The sequence below is a fragment of the Thalia democratica genome, chromosome 4, assembly GCF_965202585.1.
Source record: "Thalia democratica chromosome 4, ktThaDemo2.hap1.1, whole genome shotgun sequence".
Taxonomy (NCBI): Eukaryota; Metazoa; Chordata; class Thaliacea; order Salpida; family Salpidae; genus Thalia; species Thalia democratica.
The window spans coordinates 41,544,570-41,567,578 of NC_139168.1; the positions used below are offsets into that span (position 1 = coordinate 41,544,570).

Here is a 23,009-nt window from a genome sequence, read left to right on the forward strand (position 1 = left end):
AATTTTTCAACACTAATAAAAATCAAGGTCTTTAATGAAAATGGTTATTAACTAACAAAATGTTGCAACTAAATTTACTTAATCTTATTCAAACTCTATAAAAAAACTGTTGTGAGTTTTTAAAAAAATCTTGAAACTATCCTGAATCATAAAAATAAGTAAAAATATCCTGTGTTATCTTGAGTATTCTGAATATGTGACAATCCTGATATTGATATTTAATTTTCCAACCTATTATCAATTTTTTTGATTTGAATTTTCATTAAGAATTGTCATATTTTCACAATTTTGAAAATAATAAGCTTTAATCTCAATTAAATATGGTTGTTGTAAAACTTGAATATTTTGCTTGAATAATAAATATTTTCAAATGATAAAAAAAAACTAAGTATTTTGTTTGGATTACAAGTTGAAATGTAAAAGTTCAATAGTGTAACTATATAGTGTTGCTACAAAACCTGTAGTCCTAGAAAAACATGGAATTTTGAACAAAAATCCTGGAAAAACCTGGAATTTTAAAAAATTTTACATGTCAAGTAGTTAAGTTTTGATATGACACAAAAAAACTATCATAAAGATAAAAAAATTATGTCAACATCAAAAATATTTTCAAATAAACATATTTAAGGTAGCTTATAGTATTCTTTTAATGTGGTATACCATTTTAACACCGTTTTTAACTTTAAACTTAACTTAAAAATAAAAATAGACCCAAAAACATGTACTTTCAAAAACCTGCAAGAAACTTAAAAACTAGGAAGACATTTCTCAAAAACCAGTGGCAACTTTATTCTACGATTTGATCTTATTTTATATAGTTTTTACTAAGCTACAAGATGCTTTTTGCAGATTTAAAAAAGTTAAAATAATTTTTGAGATATAGTTGGTCAAAGTTGGAGGCAACAATAGGTCCCTTATGGGAGGCGCAAACAAAAACAGCAAATAACTAAAAATCTATCTCCTCCTACGTAAAAAACCTACCTCAAACTTTTAGGAAGTGTTCCTTAATATATTTAGAATTTTTGGAAAATTATAAATTTAAGTTTTATATATAATAAATAGTTATAAAAACCTTATTTTTTATTTAAAAAAATTTTGTTCTGACAGAATTTTCTAAATATTAACAAGGAACATTTCCTAAAAGTTTGAGGTAGTTATCTCAAAAAACGTAGAAGGAGATAAGTCTTTAGTGATTTCTAGTTATTAGCTGTTTTAGTTTACACCTCCCATAAGAAACCTATTGTTGCCTCCGACTTTGACCGGCTATATCTCAAAAAATGTTTTGAATTTTTAACTTATTTTTTAAATTGTAGCTTAGTAAAAACTATATAAAATAAGATCAAATTAAGAAAAAAAAGTTAACCCCCCTATGCCCTTAACTTTATTTTCAATAGAGTAGTACCCTATTTTTCTTTTGTTTATATAAATATAGTGTTTGTCACATATAACTCAGGTTAGTTTTTTAAAAACTCAGGCTAGTTTAGGAACTTTCCCAAATCTCAACAAGCAGGGTTTCTAAAAAACTGAAAATCCTGGAAAAACCTAGAATTTATCAATTTTGATAAAATTTCTTGAAAAACTTGTAATTTTAAAGAATTTTTACATGTCAAATTATGAAGTTTTGTTTTGGTACAAAAAACTGTCATATAGAAAAATATCACAAAATACTTTTTTTAATAAACAAACACTGTTAAATTAGCTTTACAGTATCTTTTTGATGTTGTTATACCATATAAGAGAGTTTTTTTTACCTTAGATTTAATTTTATACTAATTTTTGATTTCAAAAAAGCCTAGGAAGACTTAAACATTTTAAGTTAACTCAGGACAGTTTTTTGACTTAAAAGAGTGGCAACTCTGTACTATCTTAATTGAAAATTACTGTAGTTAAAACCAGGTTAATGCACTGTCAAATGTCTTAGAATCTGTTCAGATAAAACTTTGATTTTTTTTGTACAGATAGTTTCAAAAAATAAAAACTAAATTTTGGTAATGTTATACTTTTAGCTTGTATACAGTTTGTGCAAAAGTTTAAAATTGCTCTTTTTCCAAACAAATTATTGAAAAGTACCATAATTTCCACACACTTTAGTTAATTTCATATTAAAAAAATTTTAGACTAACCAAAGCTGACTAAGATTAGTTTGAGATTAAAAAAAAAGTCTTGCTATTTTTTGTTATATACTAAAAAAGTTTGAGTATTAATTTTAAAAACTTTTTATTATGCAGTTAATTTAAGTTATAATATTTAATTTTTGATAATTTGAATATTATTTAAAAAACTCAATCTTGTGTCTAGCTCTACTCATGTAAACTAAAAATTTTCCATAGCTTTGGAACATAAAATGTGCAAAGTCATATGTTTACAGTTGTACTCATTGTTGTTGACAATAAATTAAGTATATAAAAGCCAGAAATCAATAGTTTACAACATCTAAATATTTTGTGCCCTATTAATAACGGATTAAAAAAATGTGAAAAGATGTAATAACTTGAGTATTTTTAATCAATAAAAAATACTTTTTAAGATTTAGTTGCCTTTCAGGGTTGCCATACACTCATTATTCTCATGATATTTTAGACTAGTTTGAAATTTTTAAAGTACCCAGGCTGAATCAGAATAGTTTAAAATCTTTTTGGAAATCTCAGGTGAGGTTTTTTAGATCTTGAATGAAATTTATTTGATCCAGTTTTAATAATTTGTTACTTTACAACCAATTTGATCAAGAACTTAATTTTTGTTAATTTCAAGAAAAAATGTTTTTCTAAGTCTTATGTCTAGCTCTTCTTATATAATTGTTAAAAGTCTCAAGTATACATTTATTATGATTTGAATTTACCCTAAACAGAAACAGTTTAGAGATATGAAAGTTTAACTACATAGTTACATTTGATTATTCAAATACTTAAAAAAAGAACTTGGTTGATTTAAACTATAAGTTTTAATTTTTAAAAACAGCATTTAAGGTTTGCCACACACTTGGGATACTTGAGATATTTTGAATCCTTAAAAATCTTAGTATGATTCAGTATTTTGTGATTTTTTTAAACCCAGGCTGACTCGAGATAGTTTTTATTTTAATCAAAACTCAGGATAGTCTTCAAATTTTTTTTTAAATTTCAAGACATTTTTTTTCGAGTCTTGAATGAAATTTAACAAATCCAGTTTCAATATTTTATTAGTTTTAAAAATATATCTATTTAAACATCAAATTCAGAAGCATATATGTACATCTTTTTATTATTAAAAAGAAGGTAACAAGAAGTATAATTATTTGTGCCAAAAAAGAAAAAACACATTTTTTTAAGTATTTTAAACAGATCAGGATGACTCAGGATAGTTTAGGGGCACTTAAGACAGTATTTGGTTATTCAGGATAAATTTTTAACTCAAGGAGTGGCAACCCTGCTTTGACAGCTTATATCTCAAAATTTACTTTAAGTATTTAAAATTGGTATGAAACAACTGGTAGTTAAGTTTTTTATATAAAAAAAAACTAATTTTCAAAAAAGTGATTAACTTTTTATTCCATTAATATGAAAAAACTCTATAAATAATCAGTCTCTATATTAATGTGATTTAATTGCTGTATACATTGAAAAATATGTAACAATTTATTTTAAAATGAAAATAAGACAAGTTATAACATTACTGTTTTTAATGATTTTTTGAATAAATGTTGAAATGACATTAGCAGATATCAATATTTGACAAAAAATATGTTTATTTTAGCACTGGTATAAAAGAACAAATTAAATCAAAATATAAAGTTTCTGTGAAATGTTTTTAATTTTTTAGAACAATTACAACTTCTTGAATCAATAGTAACCTAAAACTGTCTAAAATATATATCAAAAAACTGTTAAGTTATGTTAATCAAGCTTATATTTTAAAGTTTTTTTCAGGGTTGCTTGACACTTTTTCAGGGTTGATAGTTTAAATTTCAAAAAAAAAACATAAGCTGCTTTTTTATATTTCTGTTTGCAAAGTTGAAACTAATTTGTACATTTGTTCAAAATCACTGTTTGTTTTTTTGGTTTTAAACCTTTTTTATTGAAAATTGTATTTTTATTTAAGTGATTTTTTCTATTTAAGCTTTACCAGTATTTTTTCAGTTTTTGCCTCATAGTATAAGTTTTAAATTTTTTCATAATCCTAAGCTAGTTTAAGGTAACTCAAGCTAGTTTTTGGTCACTCTGGCTGTTTTTTTTCTTTCAAAGATTGGTAACTCTGATGGTAGTAGAAAAAAAAAAAGATATGGGTTTACAATCATACACATTTCAATCCAACTAGTCTTAAAAACTACTTAATGGGCAATGTTTAAAAGTATTTATTGTTTAAGTACATTAAAGTTATACAGATGTTATTCCATATCAGGCAAAGCTTGTAAAAGAATCTACTTATAAGTAAAGAAAGCTTAAGGCAATTTTAGCTAAAGGTTGCATTGAGTCTATATTTACCTTATCTCCATCTCTTCACTCTTAAAATTTAACATAGAGTTCCAACTATCTTTATTTTTTTTGTTTATTCCAATAAAATTCCACTTTCTCAGGATACTCATGAAACTCCTGATAATCCAAGATTTTTTGAAACTAGTGAAAAGCTTAAGATTACTTAAGATATTCTGAAAAAAAACACACAAGTTCAGTTTTTTTTTAACAATAATAGTTTTAAAGTTTCTGATAATCTCAGGCCAGTTTTTCTTGACTTTGAGTGTAATTTATTTTCATTAGTTTGTTATTTTATAATCAGTTTTATCAAAGACCTGATTTATATTGAATTTGTTAAGTTAAGAAAATTAATTTAAAAAATTTGAAAAAAAAATCTGATGAGTCAGGACAGCTTAAGGTCACTTGGACAGTTTTTTTGACTCAAAGAAAGGCAACCCTGTTAATGAAAATACAAATGCATTTTAGTATACACCAGCGACAACACATGATAACATAATACAGGGCAATTTATGTTTTCCTAATAGCTATAACTACTTATTTTTAAACTTAAACTATTCCGATCCTGTTTTAGTTCCCTCTGCTTAAGTTACTCTTGCTTGAGCTCAACTTGTCACTATCTCTCTTATTGTTCTTGAGTTGTAGTATATTTATAACAAAGCGAGATCAAGATTTTAAATTCTCATTCTTTCATATTGTAAAAATCTGCAGCTTTTAAAAAGTTTTTTTTACAATGCATTGCTTATTTGTAAACAGAATCTGAGCTGTTTAAATATATATATAATTTAAGTGTATTTAATTTGTTAATTTTTTTAGACATTGCAAGTGCTAAAGAGTGTTTGTATTTCAGGAGGGCAAAACAAAGTATTAAAAAATACTTAAAGCTAAGAAAGCAGAGTCTTTTTAAGCTAAATAAATAAAACATAAACACTTTCTTTTGCAAAGTTGTATACGTTTTTGCAGATTTGCAGAAGTGTACAAAGCTACGTTCCTGGTATACACAACAATATTTTAGTACAATTTTTTTCTATATAACACTGTCATGAAGAAATATTTTTTTTAAAATCTGTCCTACTAACTAGAAAAGTTGCCCACTTAACTATATGCTTATCAGTTATAAAAAAATGTTTATACCTTAACCTAAAATTTTATAGATAAGCACAATGTTTTCAACATTTTTATAACAAATTGTTGAAAAAGTTGAAAAATGTTAATTATTGATAATGAATCATTTGAAATTTAATTGTTAATTTTAATTTTACTTGAAAAGAATCACTTAACTGCTGTAAAAACAAAAGCTTAAAAATACATTAAGTATTTAAACTCCCACCTATTTTTATAGTTTTTAAATAAATAATTAAAAAAGAAGCTCAATTACTAAAAGACTACAATTTGTTTCATGCTCTTATATTTACATTTTGCATTGAAAAAATGAATTAAGATGGTGACAACTAATGCTACAAATGATGAAGTTTTTATGCAAACCATTCCATGCAAAGCAGTTTCAGGTCTTTTTACTTGGGCTGCAATTTTTATTACATGCCACCATATCTATAAACATCTAAAATTTTACACGGTGCCTGACGAGCAAAGATGGATTGTTAGAATTTTGTTTATTGTTCCAATCTTTAGTTTTGACTCTTGGCTTAGTCTGATGCTGTTTAATAAAAATGAAGGTTATATTTATGTAGACACTATTAGGAATTGTTATGAAGCTTTTGTTGTTTATAATTTTTTATGCTTGTGTTATGATGGGTACCTTGGGGGTGAAAGTGCCATTATGGCTGAGATTCGTGGAAAAGAAGCCAAAAAAAGCTGGATGACTCTTTCATGCTGTTTACCTTCACATAGCTACTCTATTGCAACTCTGAGATTTTGTAAACGAGCCACTTTGCAATTCTGTATATTAAAGCCTCCTCTTGCTATAATAACTCTTATTTTACAGTCTCAAAACTTATATCGTGATGGCGATTTCAATGTTCATAGTGGCTACTTGTATATAACTATAATATATAATATTTCAATCAGTATGGCTTTAATAGCATTGGCTGTTTTCTATCAAGCAACTAAGGAAATTTTGAAACCATATAATCCAGTCTTGAAGTTTTTTGTAGTAAAATCAATAATATTTCTATCATTTTGGCAAGGTGTGGCTTTAAGTTTGCTTGAAGCTAGTGGAGCAATAACTCCTGTCAGTATTGGAGGAACAAAAAAGGTAATTTTAGCTTCTGGTAATGTTTCAGCAGGAATACAAAACTTTTTAATCTGTATAGAAATGTTTTTTGCTTCTGTTGCGTTGAGGTTTGCTTTTCCTCATCATATATACAAAAACCATTCATACCAATATCAACTTCCATCAGGTGGTTCGTCTCAGAATATTTCGTCCTCTTTTAAAGATTCTATAAATCCACGAGATGTTATACAAGATGCAGTTCATAATTTTAGTGGTAAATATAAACATTACATCCGCCACTCCACTTCTCCTCATCAAGTTTCTGCTTCAACATCAAACTCCCAAGTCTTGTATGATGTAACAGAAGGTGATGCATATTTGTTTGATGAGGATGTCTGCTCAACAAACAGTCAGAAATTTGAAGAAAAAAAGCGAACACTTGTCCAAAGAAATGATGGGAGCAGTTATGTTACTATGACTGAAAACTCTTCGCTTATAAACAATGATGACCGTAAGCTTTGATGTTTGAATATAACTTCACTTCATGAAAATACTTGTTTTTAAAATTAAGTTTGTACATTTTATGCTTTACACATTCTAAATCAACATAAAATTAAGGTTGCATCAGTTTTAAACATCATATTTTAAGATGTTGATATTTTCCCAGTTAAGTTTTGTTTATTATGGTGTTAATTGCATTTCTATTTGTAGTTTGTAAGATTGCAGTCTTTGTTATAAAAAAGTGTAGTTAAATGTAAAATATTTATCTATAAATTTTAGTCAAAAACAGCTGCTATACATCTAATTTTCTTACGGTTGTAAGTATTGTTGCAGGTACACATGTTCTGATTTAAAAATTGGTAGGTTGTAGGTTATATGTTCAAAAATATAAATTAAACTCTGAGTTTATTTACTTTTCCGCCTATTGATAATATAATTGCTTTTTATAGCATTGATGATATATCAATTTAAAAATTATCCATGATGCTTAGTTATTTTGATATAATTATGGTTTTATTGTTTTAGATCTAATCTGTAAGTTTTTTTATTCATCTCATTTTTTTTTCTTTTTAACTGATACCTAAAAATATGCACTAAATAAAGCTGCAAGTTTAAAATTGAAGAAAAAAAATGCACCACAAAAGTTTAAAATTAAAAGTTGTTAATCTAATTTTAAAGATTATCAATATGTATATATCCTGAAATAAGTATTACAAACTCATTTAGATTCTCCACTTCAAATAGTACTAATAGTACAAATTGTCATTCAAGATCAAAGTATATTTTGTTTTCTAATAGAAGTTCTAAGATTTAATGAAGGTATAAAAGATTACATTTTATTTATGACAGTTTAAACTTCAAATGTGTTATTTTACCATTTATTCAGAAGTTTTATTTCAGTTCATTTAAATAGTCAGCTGTGTAACAATTTTTAGGAATATAAGAATAAAACAAGTTAAAAAAATGATTTTAAAATCTAACAGACTTGGTTTTTAATTTGTAAAAATACCATGAATTTATGTGTAAAATAATTCTGCAAATACTTTAATATGTTAAAATAATACATTTAAGTTTTTATTAAGGAATCAATATTTGCTAATACAATCAATTTGAGGTCATAGAGGAGTACCTGGTTTTTTTATACTAAGTTTAAACAAATTATCATAAATCTTTCCTATTCTCCGTTAACATTTTTTGTAAAATGTGTGTTGAATAGTTAAGATTAGGTGTTATGCAATATTAAGAAAATTAATTTAAAAAAGAAATGTCCATTTAAAAAACATGTATATGCTTCAAATATTTAATAATAATGTTTAAATTCGATTATTTAAAAATTGTCAAAAAAGATAGTTATTAGACAAAGTAAAAGTAGTGTAAATAGTGAAGTAAAAAGCTTGCTGAACCCCTCTTATGGCCTCAAATCTTCCATCACATTTTGCATTTAGTTCAGTAAAGCTCTTTTGTTTTAGTTTGAATAAATTTAACTTCAAGTTATTCTACTGAAAAGTTGTGAGATATTTTCTTAAATGTATATATTTTTAATTTTGTTGCTTATCAGTTAAATTATTTTTTTATAATCAACATATTGCAACTATTTTGTATAGCATAAGGTAATTGATATGTGCATAACATCGCAACACTTTAAAACAACCTTTTTATAGGTAATACATGATTGCTTAAATCAATATGTGAAAAAGAAAGATAGAAAACTTTTACCTACTGGAAATTACTATATTATTATCATTAAAAATTTATATATGTAACATTATAATGAAATTGATTTGTGTGTCTATGTTTTTATATTTTTAAATTTGAAAAAATAATTCTTCAAACACTTTGAACCTCAGTTATGAAAAAAACTTTACAAGTGAATTTTATGTAATATTTGTACACTAAAATCAAAAGTACTATCTCTTATACACTAAAGTTTTTATTTTTTAAATGAACTAAAATTTAAATTAATATAGTAACTATAGATGGATAAGTTAGTTACTGTTTTTTATAAAGGTTCTGCAGAGCCTTTTTGTTTCAGTTTAGTAAAATTAAATTCAATCTACTTAAGACTAAGATAAGCATAACTATCAAGCTAACAATTATATATTTAAAACAATGGAAACTTAAAGATGGAAGTGTATAAGAAGCTAAGATAAACATTATGTATTTAAAACATTTTAGACTTTTTGTAGTTTTTTTAGTGTGCATTATTTGTTTATTTTTGGCGCTTTGTTTAAAAAAGTTTTAACTATACAACATCTTAATTAATAAAATTATATGATAAAAATATTTCTATAACAAAACTCTTCTATCAGCATTAAACAGTTTTTTTAACACAACTTCGTATTTTTTTAAATTTATTGAATATTTGAATGAAACTTAACTGCTTCTCATAACATTTCACTGTCAAATATTTTTTTGTTTCGTGCACATTTTTGTTTTTGTAATGTATTTAATTTCAAGCTTATTTGTTTTATAAATTATATATATTTTATAGTATTTATACCAAATTAAAAAATAAAGCTTCATCAACTATTTGCAATAAATTTTGTTTAATAACCAGAATAATTTATAAATATTAATAATTTGATTGTTTGTTGATGTAATACTAAATAAAATAGTTTCTTTTAATGTCTTAATGATTTTACACGGTACATATCAAATTATAATCCACAGTTTGTAAGTTTGTAAAAAGTTTAAGTCAATTAGTAAAATGTCTACTAAGCTGGAAACGAAAGAAGTTAGTTTTATAGCATTTACATTATACTCTTAATTTTCACTTTTTTTTAGTGAATTTTTTAATGAAAAGATAAATAAATTTATTATCATGATACTTAAAAATCTACTTGATTTTAAATTAAATTTAATCATTGAAAATGTTTTTCTAAAGTTACTTTTCCAATTCTGATAAAATTTCATGAGTAATTCTTTTTTAGGAAGTTCAACAGAAAAACTGCGAATTAGATTTAAATAATCTTGCAGATGATGATGATTTAGCTGACTTTTTCTCTAAGAAAGGAAAAAAGAAAAATAAGAAAAAGAAAAAGAAGGCTGCAGGTTAAAACTAATTAATATTTGTTGTGGTTAAACTAAAAGTAATATATTTTTGTATTTTTATGAAAATTGTTTTTTGCAAGGCTTGACGACTTATTTTTTGATTTAATTTTAAATTTAGCCTGTGTTGTAGGGGTCCTTATTGCGGCTCTGAGATAAACTTTGCAAAATTGACACTCAAATAGATAAATAAATTTACAGTAGTAATGTACACCAATAATAGAACTTTAGTGTACAATACAATCCTTAATGGCAAATGAAGATGATTGGTTTTTTTTTTGTATATGAATTAGAGTGTCAGTTTTGCAAAGTTTTAAAAAAGAACTTTATTACTGTATTAAGTTTAACATTTCTTTAACTATCAATTCTCAATAGAATAAATCCTCTATGCTTGATTACTGCTACGATATCAAAAAATGATGTAAATTAAATATTTTAAATAATCTACACTTAATAATAAATATGTTTTATTAAAAATGGTCAGTTAAATATTTCTTTCAGAAAGAAATATCTTTACAATTTTTTTTTTTAAATTGTGAAAATATTTTGCTCAACTATAAAATATCCAATTATTTTAATTTCACAGTTTTGTAGTGTATTGTAAACGCTATAGTTAAATTAAATATTTAATTATTTTATTTACTTGCTACAGATTTTGATTGAAAAAATTGTATAATAATCGTATTGAATCAAGTTGTATCAGTATTTTAATTGCATATATTTATAAGCCTTAGGGTTTCCAACATTTTTTTTTTACAAAAATAAACATTAAATCTATATGAAAGCTTAATATACTAAGAGATACTTATCACAAACAAATGTTTTGAGATACAGTTAGTTGTGTAAAAATTTTCTCATACAAACGTATGAAGAAGAAATTTTTCATAGCCTACTTTCTAGGAGTTCAAAATAAATAACTTAAAAACTTTCTTCTTTACTTTTCAATCAATCTACTAACCTGGTAACTTTCCTTGTATTAATTTAAAATTCCTATTGTAATGATTAAAAAAAAATCAAAATTGAATATTTTTATGGCAAAAATAGAAATTGCTTTTTAATTAGAAAAATATTAATTAGATTAATATTTTTTCATCAAAAATTTTAATTAGAAAAATATTTTAATCAAAATTGAAAAAAAGTCTATAAAGGATTGTTTATTACCAAGTTAAGAAAAAACTGATTAAGTATGAGAATGATTGTAACTTTAATAAAAAAAAGATATAAGTTGGATATAACTAGGTTTCCTTTAAATTATATGTAATACTTAAAGAATAAACCAGAAAAATGTATATTTAAAATTTTTAATTTATTGCAAGTAGTGAAGTAGAAATAACAAAGTTGAGAAAAATTAAAGAAATGCTTCTTCAAATAATTATCACTCTTAGTTTCATTAAATTGTTTACTGATTTGTGTGACATCCCACTATTTGATAATAAAATAAATAACAATCTATAATAGTCGCTAAAAAATTTTGAGTAAAGTTAAGTTTTCTTAAATGCTAAGCTTCACAATCAAAAACTGTTGTACATTAGTTTTGAGTTTTGCAAACTAATGATTTGATGTTTATATTTTTGTAACTATGTACTTAATACTGATTTAAATCTTATTGATTGTTGAATTACCAGAGAAAGGTGATGCTTTGACTACTAATGAAAGTAATAAGCAAGAATCAGCTAAACAAGAAGAAGTTGAAAATACCCCAAAGGAAAATGAAACAAATAAAGTGAGTTTGATTTTTTATTTTATAAAAATATTATTACTTTTCAACAGTCATGTTTACACTTGCTTTTGTTATATATTAAGTTTATTATGATTTGTTTTTATGAAAATACAAAATCTGCTTAGGATGACGAATGGAATGACTATGAGGAAGAGGTGAAAGATTATAGCATCCTTAAAGTGAAAAATTTACAAATAGAGTGAGTACGATCTTTATAGTTTGTTATATAATACCAATGAAATTTTAAAATATTATTTTTCCTTTTTTTATTTTAAGTAAAATGAATTTAAAGTATGTATTTTGGTCATATGTATCAAAGTCTTTAACACACCAAAAAAGAGTTGTTCACACAAAGATTTAGGATAGTAATGAAGTCAAAAGTTTATTTAAAAAAACTCTAAAATATCTATTATGTATTTCAAAGTTTGAATAAGTTTACAAACACAGTTTTGAAATCACCATTAACTAAAATTCTAAAAAAGTTCAACAACTTTAATGTAAAAATTGATATAAAAAAAAAAAAAAATTACTTTTACATATTTTATACTGATAATTTTTTTTGAGCAGTATTCATATGTAATTTAGATGGGAACGGGTCACTTTTGCACGAGGGGACACTTTTGCACGAAGGGTCATTTTGCATTAAAGTAAAAAAAACTAGAAAGAAGTTAGAAAAAAAGATTAGTTAAAATAAGTTTCCGACCGTGGGTGATAGTAAAAATAAAAAATTACAAAAAAAAAAACTGGACTAAACTAATAAAAAAACATAAAAGAAAAATAAATTACCGACCGAGGGTAAGGGTTAGGGGTAAAAAAAAAAAAAAATATTAATAAAAAAAAAACAGGAAACTAAAAAAAATTAAAATATAAACTATAAAAAAATATCAAATAAAAAATGTACCGACCAAGGCAAGGGTTAAGGGTAATAGTGATAGTAAAAAAAAATTACAGTTATTTAGAACAAATATTTTTTTAAACTGTGCAATATTGTGGGAGCGGGTCAGAATGACACAGCGTCAAATAGACACGGTCGTCAAATAGACACAGAGGGTCACTTTGACACAGCAACAAAATGACACAAAGGGTCACTTTAGCACAGCGACAAAATGACACGGTGGGTCACTCTGGCAGGGTGCGTCACTTTGGCACAGAGGGTCACTTTGACACGGCGACAAAATGACACGGTGCGTCACTTTGGCACAGCGACAAAATGACACGGTGCGTCACTCTGGCACGGTGCGTCACTTTGGCACAGAGGGTCACTTTGACACAGCAACAAAATGACACGGTGGGTCACTTTAGCACAGCGACAAAATGACACGGTGGGTCACTCTGGCAGGGTGCGTCACTTTGGCACAGAGGGTCACTTTGACACGGCGACAAAATGACACGGTGCGTCACTTTGGCACAGCGACAAAATGACACGGTGCGTCACTCTGGCACGGTGCGTCACTTTGGCACAGAGGGTCACTTTGACACAGCGACAAAACGACACGGTGCGTCACTTTGGCACAGCGACAAAACGACACGGTGCGTCACTTTGGCACAGCGACAAAACGACACGGTGCGTCACTTTGACACGGAGGTTCACTTTGACACGGAGGGTCACTTTGGCACAGCGACAAAACGACGCGGTGCGTCACTTTGACACGGAGGGTCACTTTGGCACAGCGACAAAACGACACGGTGCGTCACTTTGGCACGGAGGGTCACTTTAGCACAGCGACAAAATGACACGGTGGTTAATAAGGGAGGGAACGATTTGTTGTGAAACTTCAATCTTCATTGGTATGGACAACGATCTTGTTTTTCTAGGAAACTTTTCAGTTTCCTGTCTTCTAACCGGTTTTGTAGAATCAGCAACAATCACATTGATTAACTTTAAAAACAAAGACCGCAGGAATTTTTGATTGTGACTTCATAAAATAAAGTGAAACACGTAATGTTTATACCTTCTATTGTCTATCGTTGTACTTATAAACATCATACTCATTTTTAAGCAGTAGCAAGGTGTAAGGTGTGCTTAGAAGCTGTGCTTAATAAACGACAAATAATTATTTGTATCAAACAAAGTTCACAAAGATTCAAAAGCAGCAACTTTTTTAACAAAATACGACTGCAAAAGTTAAAGGAAATTTATTTTTGATTTCTTTCGAATGGAAAAACTTAAACACAGTTTTGTACTAGAACTTGATACGAGTAATAAAAATTAAAAAATGACTTGCCATTTTACGACTAAAAAGATAAAAACTCATATAAACTTATTTTTTAAACTTCAGCAACATTCTGATTTAAAAAATACAATCTAGATTTTAGATCAATCATTCACCATATCAAAACAATAAACTAGTAGGTGTTAACACAGAGGAAAATTTGTTTTATAAACTAAAACTCAGACGTTATCGAAAACAACTTTTCTGCTGTTGTAATTCTAAATTCTAATGCGGTTCTTATTTTTCGATTTTATGCTTAATAAAAGTGATACTTGCGCTCTTTTGACGACTTAATAGCTGACAATTTTGAACTAAAATACTGCGTTTCCTGACGATTTACGTTAGTTGCAACATCTTCAAAAAATCATTATGCACTTGACTTAAAAGATCGAAATTTTACTCCTCTATGCGACTTTTGTTAGTTGCAACATATATCGTGCTCTTAGAAGTAGAAGTATAATGCTCTCTCGCAAATAAAATTGTGCACCTAACACTAAAACTGCATAGATAAAAGTATAAGTACAAATAACCGCAAATAAATTAGTTTTTTTAGCAAAACATTCCCTACATCAAGCATCTCTTTAAATAAAACTCAATAAACCACTATTACACACTTGTAATAGACTATTGTAGACTTGCTTTAACAAAGTACAATTTTTCTTACTATTATAATACTAAAACAAGTAGTATAAATGCTATTTAATTCCTTAAATGCAAAAAAATACTATAATATCTGTCATACTCTAAGTTTAATTCTTTATATTTTAGGCTACAAAGTTTTGTAAAAATTAAAAAGACTTGAAGTATTAACTTTATTAGAATTAACTAAATTGACGATAAACTTAACATTTAGTACACTATTTTTAAGAACAACTAATTTTGATTTATTAGGACTCAAGTTGTATAACCTCTAGTGCTTAATTTTCTTAAAAGTGATAAATTTATAAATGCGCATGAATGGTTGCATCAGACTCTTAATTTTCTCTCAACTGTTGATAATACTATTTTTAACTTTTTCAAAAATTTAGGCTCCAGGACCGTTTATTTTAATTATTTGCTTTTAGACAAGTTTATTATACATTTTTAATACAGAGTTTTAAGTAAACATCCTAAGTTATTAACTTTTGTTGAATACTTTTTTTTGTATGTTTTTGGAAATTTAGGACTTAACTTTAAAAAAAAATATTTTAACTGCACGTAATAGATTGTTAAAGCATGTGATTTACGACTCGATAACTGAAATGTTCTTTGGTATAATTTTTCGAGCGATAACCTTTTGTCGTTTAAAAAACAGTAATAATAAAACTTTTATGTTTAAACAAACTACTAGGTTAAAATATTCAACATATTTAATATAACTGGCTAGATACTACAAAAGCAGCTAAACTCTGTATTTTCAAAAACTAGAGTTAAAACACGCATGACTTATTCTTACAACGAAATAACACTGTATAAAATTAAATTTTAGTTATTTTTTATAACAATTTCTGATAATAATTAATTAAACGTTTAACAAAAAATACTAAATTTTATTCATTACATAAATATGAAAAGTTGTGAAACGTAAAAAATAAAACTTAAGAATATTTTTGTTTTTACACTTGGACTTAAATTTTAAAGCATTGTATCATATATAGTTTCAAATGTATCAAGCTACTATAGTTTCGAAAAAATATAATAAATCTTTTGTTTAACTAATTACTATCAAAGTTTTACAATTAAAAGTTATATTACTGAAAAAGATTAGTTTTGCTTATAAGTTTGTTTATCTATGCTATAGTGACGCACCGTGTCATTTTGTCGCTGTGCCAAAGCGACGCATCGTGTCATTTTGTCGCCGTGTCAAAGTGACGCACCGTGCCAAAGTGACGCACCGTGTCATTTTGTCGCTGTGTCATTCTGACACCCACCCCAATATTGTACACTCGTGAAAAAGTGACACCCACTCAATTTAGATTGTTTAAATGTTAGTCATTAAAAAAATTAGTTTAGATTTTATGATATTTAAAACATAAACATTATCTTTTATTTTATGCTTTTTGATTAACAATTTTTTCGTATACTTGATTTCATAAAATAATTCATAAAGCTAGCCAAGATTGACATGGTGATTATTAGAAATCTTATCTTACTTTGTAGGTAAGAGGACTATAAAAAACTACTTTATTAACCGTATGCCTTCTAGCTTTTTAAAGTAATGCTTTGAACTATTTCATGTTTAACTTGATTCGAACTTGAGTTGCAACTCAAACTAAGAGTCATCGTTGCAACTTACTCAGTTTAGCTCAGGCTAAGTACAGGGTTGCCAAAAATCTTGAAAACCTGGAAAAACCTGGAACTTGACAATTTAGGTTAAAAAACCTGGAATTTGAGAAATTAAAAAAAAATTGAAAAACCTTGAATTTTTAACAAAAATCACTAGAAAACCCAAGGTTTCCATAAAACCTGAAATAATCTGGAAAAACTTGGAATATGGCAATTTAGGCTAATAAACCTGGAAAAACCTGTAATTTTTAACAATATTAACATGTTAAGTATTAAAATTTCGATTTGATTCATATAGATCTATCATATAAAAAAATCTATCATATAGATGAACATTTTTGTCATCATCAATTTTTTTTAAAATACACATTTAAGTATCTTTATAGTATCTTTTCATTGTTTTTATACTGTTTAACACAGTTTCTTACCTTAAACTTAACTTTAAATTAAAAATAGACCCAAAAATGTGTACTTTTAAAAACCTGGAAGAAATTTTGCAATCCTGGAGAAAATTTGGCGAAAAATAGTTGGCAACCCTTATTACAGGTCAGTTTAATTACTATAAATCTGTATAATTACTAGTAGTGTGATATTCACTTTGCAGTTATAACTTTAACTGAGAAAACTTTTGTGTTTTCATATGTTATTGACTTGACTATAAATTTTTTTTTGGAAAATATGTAAGTTACAAGTAGTCCATAAAGCTCTTTTTATGTTTTTTAAATTTGTTGTATCACTTTACAGGTCAGAAGAAGCAACCGAAAAAGTTGAGGAAGAAAAAGAGTACAATGCATCGGGAGAACTTGTTGAGTCTCGAAGTGAAGAAGGTCCTTGGAACCGAAGCATGTCTGAGGTGCAAGAGCAGCCCAAAGTGGCAGCACCCAAGCCAGTTTCGAAACCTGGCAAGTATGTACCACCTTCCATGCGCCGTGGTAATGACCAAGGCATTTCTTCTTTAGGTAGAAGAATTCAACCCCAGAAAACTTTTAAGAAAGACTCTTTTATTGATTTTCCTACGCTTAATGCTGCTGAGCAAGATCAAAAGTTAGTTGTTATTACAAGTAGTCTCACCTTAGTAAGTTGTATAACTTTTTTTGTGAACGCTAATAAGTTTTGAATAAGTTTTTGGTTTTTTCAACTTTATAATGTATAAGTAAGTATTTAGAAAAAAAAAACTAAACAATTATAATTTATACAGATATCATTAATCAAATAGTTTAACACAAAAGTATTTTTTCGAAGTTTTTAAATTTTAGATAATTATACAGATATAAGTATAAACTTTTACAAAGGTTATTATGTGTCAGTTTTAAATTTTTTACTTCTAAAATTTAAAATACTTATGGCACGATATAAACAACAACTTCATTGCAGGACTGCGAATCCCGGTTTTCAGACGGTAAAGAAAGGAGCCAAGCAGCAAACTGTGACGAGTTTGGCGAATCAGACTTCTTCTTCCAGCACCACTGCTTGGAGGAGCCGGAGACAGAGGGAGGGTGACCAGCAGACGAGCGTCGCTACTAGCAACCAGTTTTCTGCTTTCAACTCCAACAACAACAGCAGAGGCGGAAGGTGGTAAACCCACGCTAACATTGCTTGGTGACTCAAATTTTCCTAGCAACACCCACATATTTATACCTTCTCTAGATAATTTATAGTTGAAATTAGATTAAGAAAATTTACATTCTTTTTCAGCGACTTTAAGGTTCGCGAACTGTTGCTAGGTAAAACTGTTACCATTTATATCTAGACAATTTGAAAGTTCTAATCTTGGGAACTTCACAATTGTTTTTCTGTTCACTAAATAAACTAATAAAAATTACTCTTTTATTTATTAAATTAAGTTTACTATTAATTTTTAGGGTCAGCAAATGTTTTGCATATTAAAATTTTCTTTGATTGGTATTATTTTGAAATCTAAATATATGGCAGTAAAAACCTTTTATTGCTTCTTCTAGCTTATTTAGGTGTTGTGTTAGGATTTATATATAATTTTTGTTTAGTGAACTCTATTGTTTGTTTCTTATCACAGTTTTGAAATGAATTCTAATAAACTCCATTATAGGCGGTTTTCATTGGTTTGTTTGTAAGAAAGCATTTTTTATTGTTTTATTATATATATTTAGTAATGATCTATACTTGTAATGTAAAACATTAAAGTATTGAAATTTTGAAGTCCCGTTTTAGACTACTTGATTTTTATAGTACAAGTCAATTTTTTATTAAAACTTAACTATTTTACAAGACACTATCGTGTAAATAATAATAATAATAAAAGGTCCACTATCAGCCTGTATCGGCTATGCATAATTGTGCATAGAGAATAAAAATAAATTATAATAATAGATTAAAAAGCACAGTGGTGCAATAAATAAAACAAACAGGTAATTAATAAAAATACAAATATATATAAACAAAAATTAATTAAACTCATTCTCCTTATATCTTCATATTCTTTGTTTTCTTAAGGTATCATTTTTCCCTTTATTTTGTGCACAGTAAATCCTTATTTGACGCGGTTATTTGCAAGCAACTCTAACTCATCAGTTTTTAAATTCAAGCTTTTTAGATCGCGCTTGCATACGTCATTAAAACGTAATTTTGGACGACCTCGGTTGCGTTTACCAACTCCCCATACAACAGAGACTTTTGTATTCGCTCAGCACCCATCCTCAAAACATGACCGAGCCTGCGCTGACTGAGGGCAAAGTACAAAGTGGTAAGACTAGTACGTCTTAACACTTCCTCGTTGGTGATCTTTAGTTGCCATGCAATTCTAAGGATGCGACGAAGGCATCGTTGGGGAAAGGTATTATTATTTCTTTTCCTGAATGCTAGACAGCGTCCATGTTTCACTACTGCGTAGCAGAGTACTGCATACACAGGATCAATGCGCGTTAGTCTTTGTGCGAATGCTTAAACTTTTGTTTATCCTAAACTCTTGCAGTCAAACGAGCCTGAGTGCCTGAGCCCTTACCAATGCGACTATTTATTTCTGTGTCTAATTATGCGTTTGACGCAACATTTGAGCCAAGGTATACAAAATTGTTTACATTTTCAATATCCTTGCCATGATTTTGATTGGTGGTAAAATATCCGTTCCTTGATTTAGAACTTGAGTCTTTTTAAGACTTATAGTAAAACCGAAATCCGAGCATGCCGATGAAAACTGGCTCAGTAGTGTCTGCAGGTCTTGGGACAATTGTGTGAGTGTAATTAAAAAGTATTAATAACTGTTTTTCTGATAAATTGTAACTTTTAAAATATTTCATACAATTTAGTAACCTTATTTAGAATCAAGTATTAGTTTGCTTTTCAAGCGTAATTTTAATCTAATATAATATTTCAAAAAACTGTTATTCATATAAAATTTTAACCTAGAAGTTAAACTTAGACTTCGCTTTTTTTTTGCCGCCAGCGCTAATTACGACTATTTTAATTGTGAGCCCGTCAGTTAGCTATAACAGCAAGAACCTAACATAAATAAAATTAACTTACATCTTTCAGCCTATCTAAAGTAGGTAATTTCAAGAAGTTGTGTTGAAGGTTACACGGAATTTTAAACGGGCAGAGTTACTTCTAAATAAATTAAACTTTGTAATACACAGGAGTTATTTTATTTTTTCACATGCTTTGCTTGTCTAAGAGTTATAGTTAAAACTCCCTTTTAGTTATTATTTTTGTTTTAGGGGATGAATTAAAAATGTTTTCACTCTTAAATATCAAAGAATTTAGCTGAGATTGACATTTTTTATAACTCGTAGACCAGAGTTCACATAACATTTTTTCGGTTGCGACTGCCTGACGAATTTAAATAAAAACTAAACCCGTTTCTAAGTACCGAAATCTTGTGGTCTGATGATCGAAGGGGTATGATCAAACTTTTATGTTAATTTGAGCTTATCTCGCCACACACGTAAGTCCATACTTGGGTCTAATAGACTTGTGCTGATATTTTTTAGTAAAGGTTTGCAAACAACATTTTGTATAGAATGATAACGTCAGTTTATAACTACAGTGATCTCTCACGAATCTACGCACTCTCGTTTACTTACACATTTTAGAATTCTAAAAAATACCAAAAAAGTCTTTGATATTTGACAAACTGAATTATTGTTTGTATTGAAATAAAAATATATGTATTTAATTTAGTTTTACAAAACTTTAAAGCTCATCGCTTTATATTTTTATACTTTGTAAATATACTAAACATTTTAAGTGATTAGTTTGTAAAACATAGGATGAGTAGATTTTAAATAAAGTTGAGATTTTTGCATTTTAAGTTTTTGCCTTTAATAAGGAACCTATTGAATTCTATGGCTTTGCCCTTTATGTCTTACGTCTTTTATACCTTTAAATCAAACAAGATACAACGTTCAATTTTTAATTGTTTATGACAAATTTCTTTCCAAACTCAACAAATCCCTAAATTTTATTATAACACCATGCAAGACAAGTTTTTAATCTTGTGTGGGTAAGAAAAAAAGTCATAAATCACTCTGATACATATAAACAATTTTTAAGAAAAACTGCTTATTTTTTATCTTTGAATTTTCAAAGGAAGACAGCATTGTACATATGTACAACTTGAATTAAAACAAGTGATTTAAAGTGGAAAAGTTTCCAAACTGTTTCTAATCAAATGCATTATTAGAAAACAGTAAACATAGTAGGTGTATTTCATACCTCTCGTTTAGCTACACACTTTTCCTTACACAATATGCGCAGATTCGCGAAGGTTACTGTACTAACAAAAGCCACCCGATTTAACGTAGAAGTTAAGTTTAATTAAAACAACCGTTAATTACTAAATGTTGTAGAAACAATTATTTTTTGAAGTTTTAGTCTTTGAAAAAAAAAACTTAAGGCTTTTTGCAAACTCAAAAAAAAACAATATAATTTATAAACGTTTATCAAAATATCAGTTCAATATATCATCAAAGCACTATTTGTCATTGTCATTGATACATTTCGAAGTATTACTTATCGATTTCTCTAACTACAGGCGAATCTTAAAAGTTGACTAATTAAGACAAATCCCATTTATGTTTAATTTAAGTTTGAAACAATACGGAGGTCGAATACTTCTGAATTACGGCAAAAAAGTTTCTAAAAGAATACTCGTTTACTATTATGTTTTATACTAGTTTGTTTAAACAATTTACTTATATTACTGCGGACGAAACAAAGGAGGACTAATCAGTGGAAGACTTATCCTCGTGATTGAAGGAAGAAACAATTAGAAACAGTGTGAGAGGCTGACTGCAGGTGAAGGAAGTCACGAGAAATTAAAATAAGAACGAATTTTGTTTTACACGCTTAACATAATAAAACAACAACTACCGAAAAATTATTTGAGGTAGTAATAAACTACTAAGACTTCAAATAAAAGCTTAATTATAATATATGATAAGACTTTTAGCTAAATAGAAAAGTGTATGAAATCATAGTGATTTAATTGTATGTATTTTGTTTTAAAATCAAATACTTCAATTTTTTTTTACAGAATGAACTAGCTTTAAATGTATAAAGAATATTATTAAAAATATTATAAACTGTACGTATGAAGGATGTAAAAGCAGGTTAGTTAGTAATTTGGCAAATTAATATACTGTAGACATACTGAGCATTTGTCTACTATAGTAGGGTTGGGCAGCGTGCTAAAATCTACTATTACTTTTTTTTGATAAGTCTGGCCCGCAATTTTTTTTTCTGGTAAACATTTACTGCCGGCTAAAAAAGCTACCCACTTATAGTCTACACTACAACATAGTTCATTATTACAATTACCAAAAATGATGTAAAAAAATGCTAACCGGATTTTTGTTGTATTTAGGCGAGCACTTAAAAAGCAATTACTTTTAAGGGATGTCGCATTTAGTAGAGTATTTCTTACTACAAAACCAACTTTACGTTAAATACAGTCTTTGTCTTTCTAACTAAATGTGTTTTTAGTTTTCTAGTAACGGGTGTCAGTAATCCATATGAGATTTCCTTAGACATCCTAAGACAAAATAAGACTAAACGAACGGTGATGGCACAATACGTACTTAAATAGTTGTTGACCGGGGCTGCCTAGTTTGAGGCGAGCGGTAGTTTTTCTGTTGAGAGCAAAGACTCTAATAAAAATGATTTTTTTACCTAGCTTTACGTCAATCAACCTGTGGCTAATACCGTCAGCTTTAACACGTAAATTGAAAGGGAAAAAATAACTTTATTAATTTTTTTTTTGAAAATTTCTAGGAAATGCTGAGATTTTAGCGCATTTAGAGCTTCAAACCAAACTTTAAAATTCCTTTTACCAAAATAGTAGGAAAACTGCGGTCGGTGGGCCAAATCCGACCCGCAAAGTATACATTTGCTACCAGTGAAGTACTTTTAAGAAGAAAACATACCTTTATAATTTTACAATTTGGGTATTAAATTGGTAATTAGTGATTAATACTGCTTTATTATTGCCTATTTTCTCAAATTTTTGGTTTAAAGTAGTATTTTCTAATTTATTATTACAACTATTTAAAATTACAGCGTCCTGTGAGCAACTTTGGTTTGAAAAATTAGCCAAAATTTTTTAAAAGGTTGCCGATCTAGAAGATTGTTTTAGTATACACCAACTCTTGGCTAAAGTTATAAGTTTAAAA

At 27.6% G+C, this 23,009-nt stretch overlaps 1 protein-coding gene and 1 pseudogene across 1 annotated transcript; both read left to right on the plus strand.

The window, feature by feature from the left end:
- Positions 1–5,795: 5,795 nt before the first annotated feature.
- Positions 5,796–9,573, plus strand: LOC145833721 (transmembrane protein 184B pseudogene; annotated as a pseudogene).
- A 217-nt stretch (positions 9,574–9,790) lies between these two features.
- Positions 9,791–18,439, plus strand: LOC145834680 (uncharacterized). Its single transcript, XM_082942175.1, has 6 exons — positions 9,791–9,856; positions 10,053–10,173; positions 11,796–11,893; positions 12,016–12,089; positions 17,113–17,412; positions 17,743–18,439. Exons 1-6 carry the CDS (start codon positions 9,830–9,832, stop codon positions 17,945–17,947), a joined length of 825 nt encoding a protein of 274 aa, XP_082798301.1. The 5' UTR covers positions 9,791–9,829; the 3' UTR covers positions 17,948–18,439.
- Positions 18,440–23,009: the final 4,570 nt, after the last annotated feature.

Coding starts and splice junctions, on each gene's coding strand:
- LOC145834680 (XM_082942175.1), top strand. CDS start 9,830: ATGTCTACTAAGCTGGAAACGAAAGAA. Junction 11,894..12,015: donor AGGAAAATGAAACAAATAAA/GTGAGTTTGATT, acceptor AAATCTGCTTAG/GATGACGAATGGAATGACTA. Junction 17,413..17,742: donor GCTGCTGAGCAAGATCAAAA/GTTAGTTGTTAT, acceptor ACTTCATTGCAG/GACTGCGAATCCCGGTTTTC.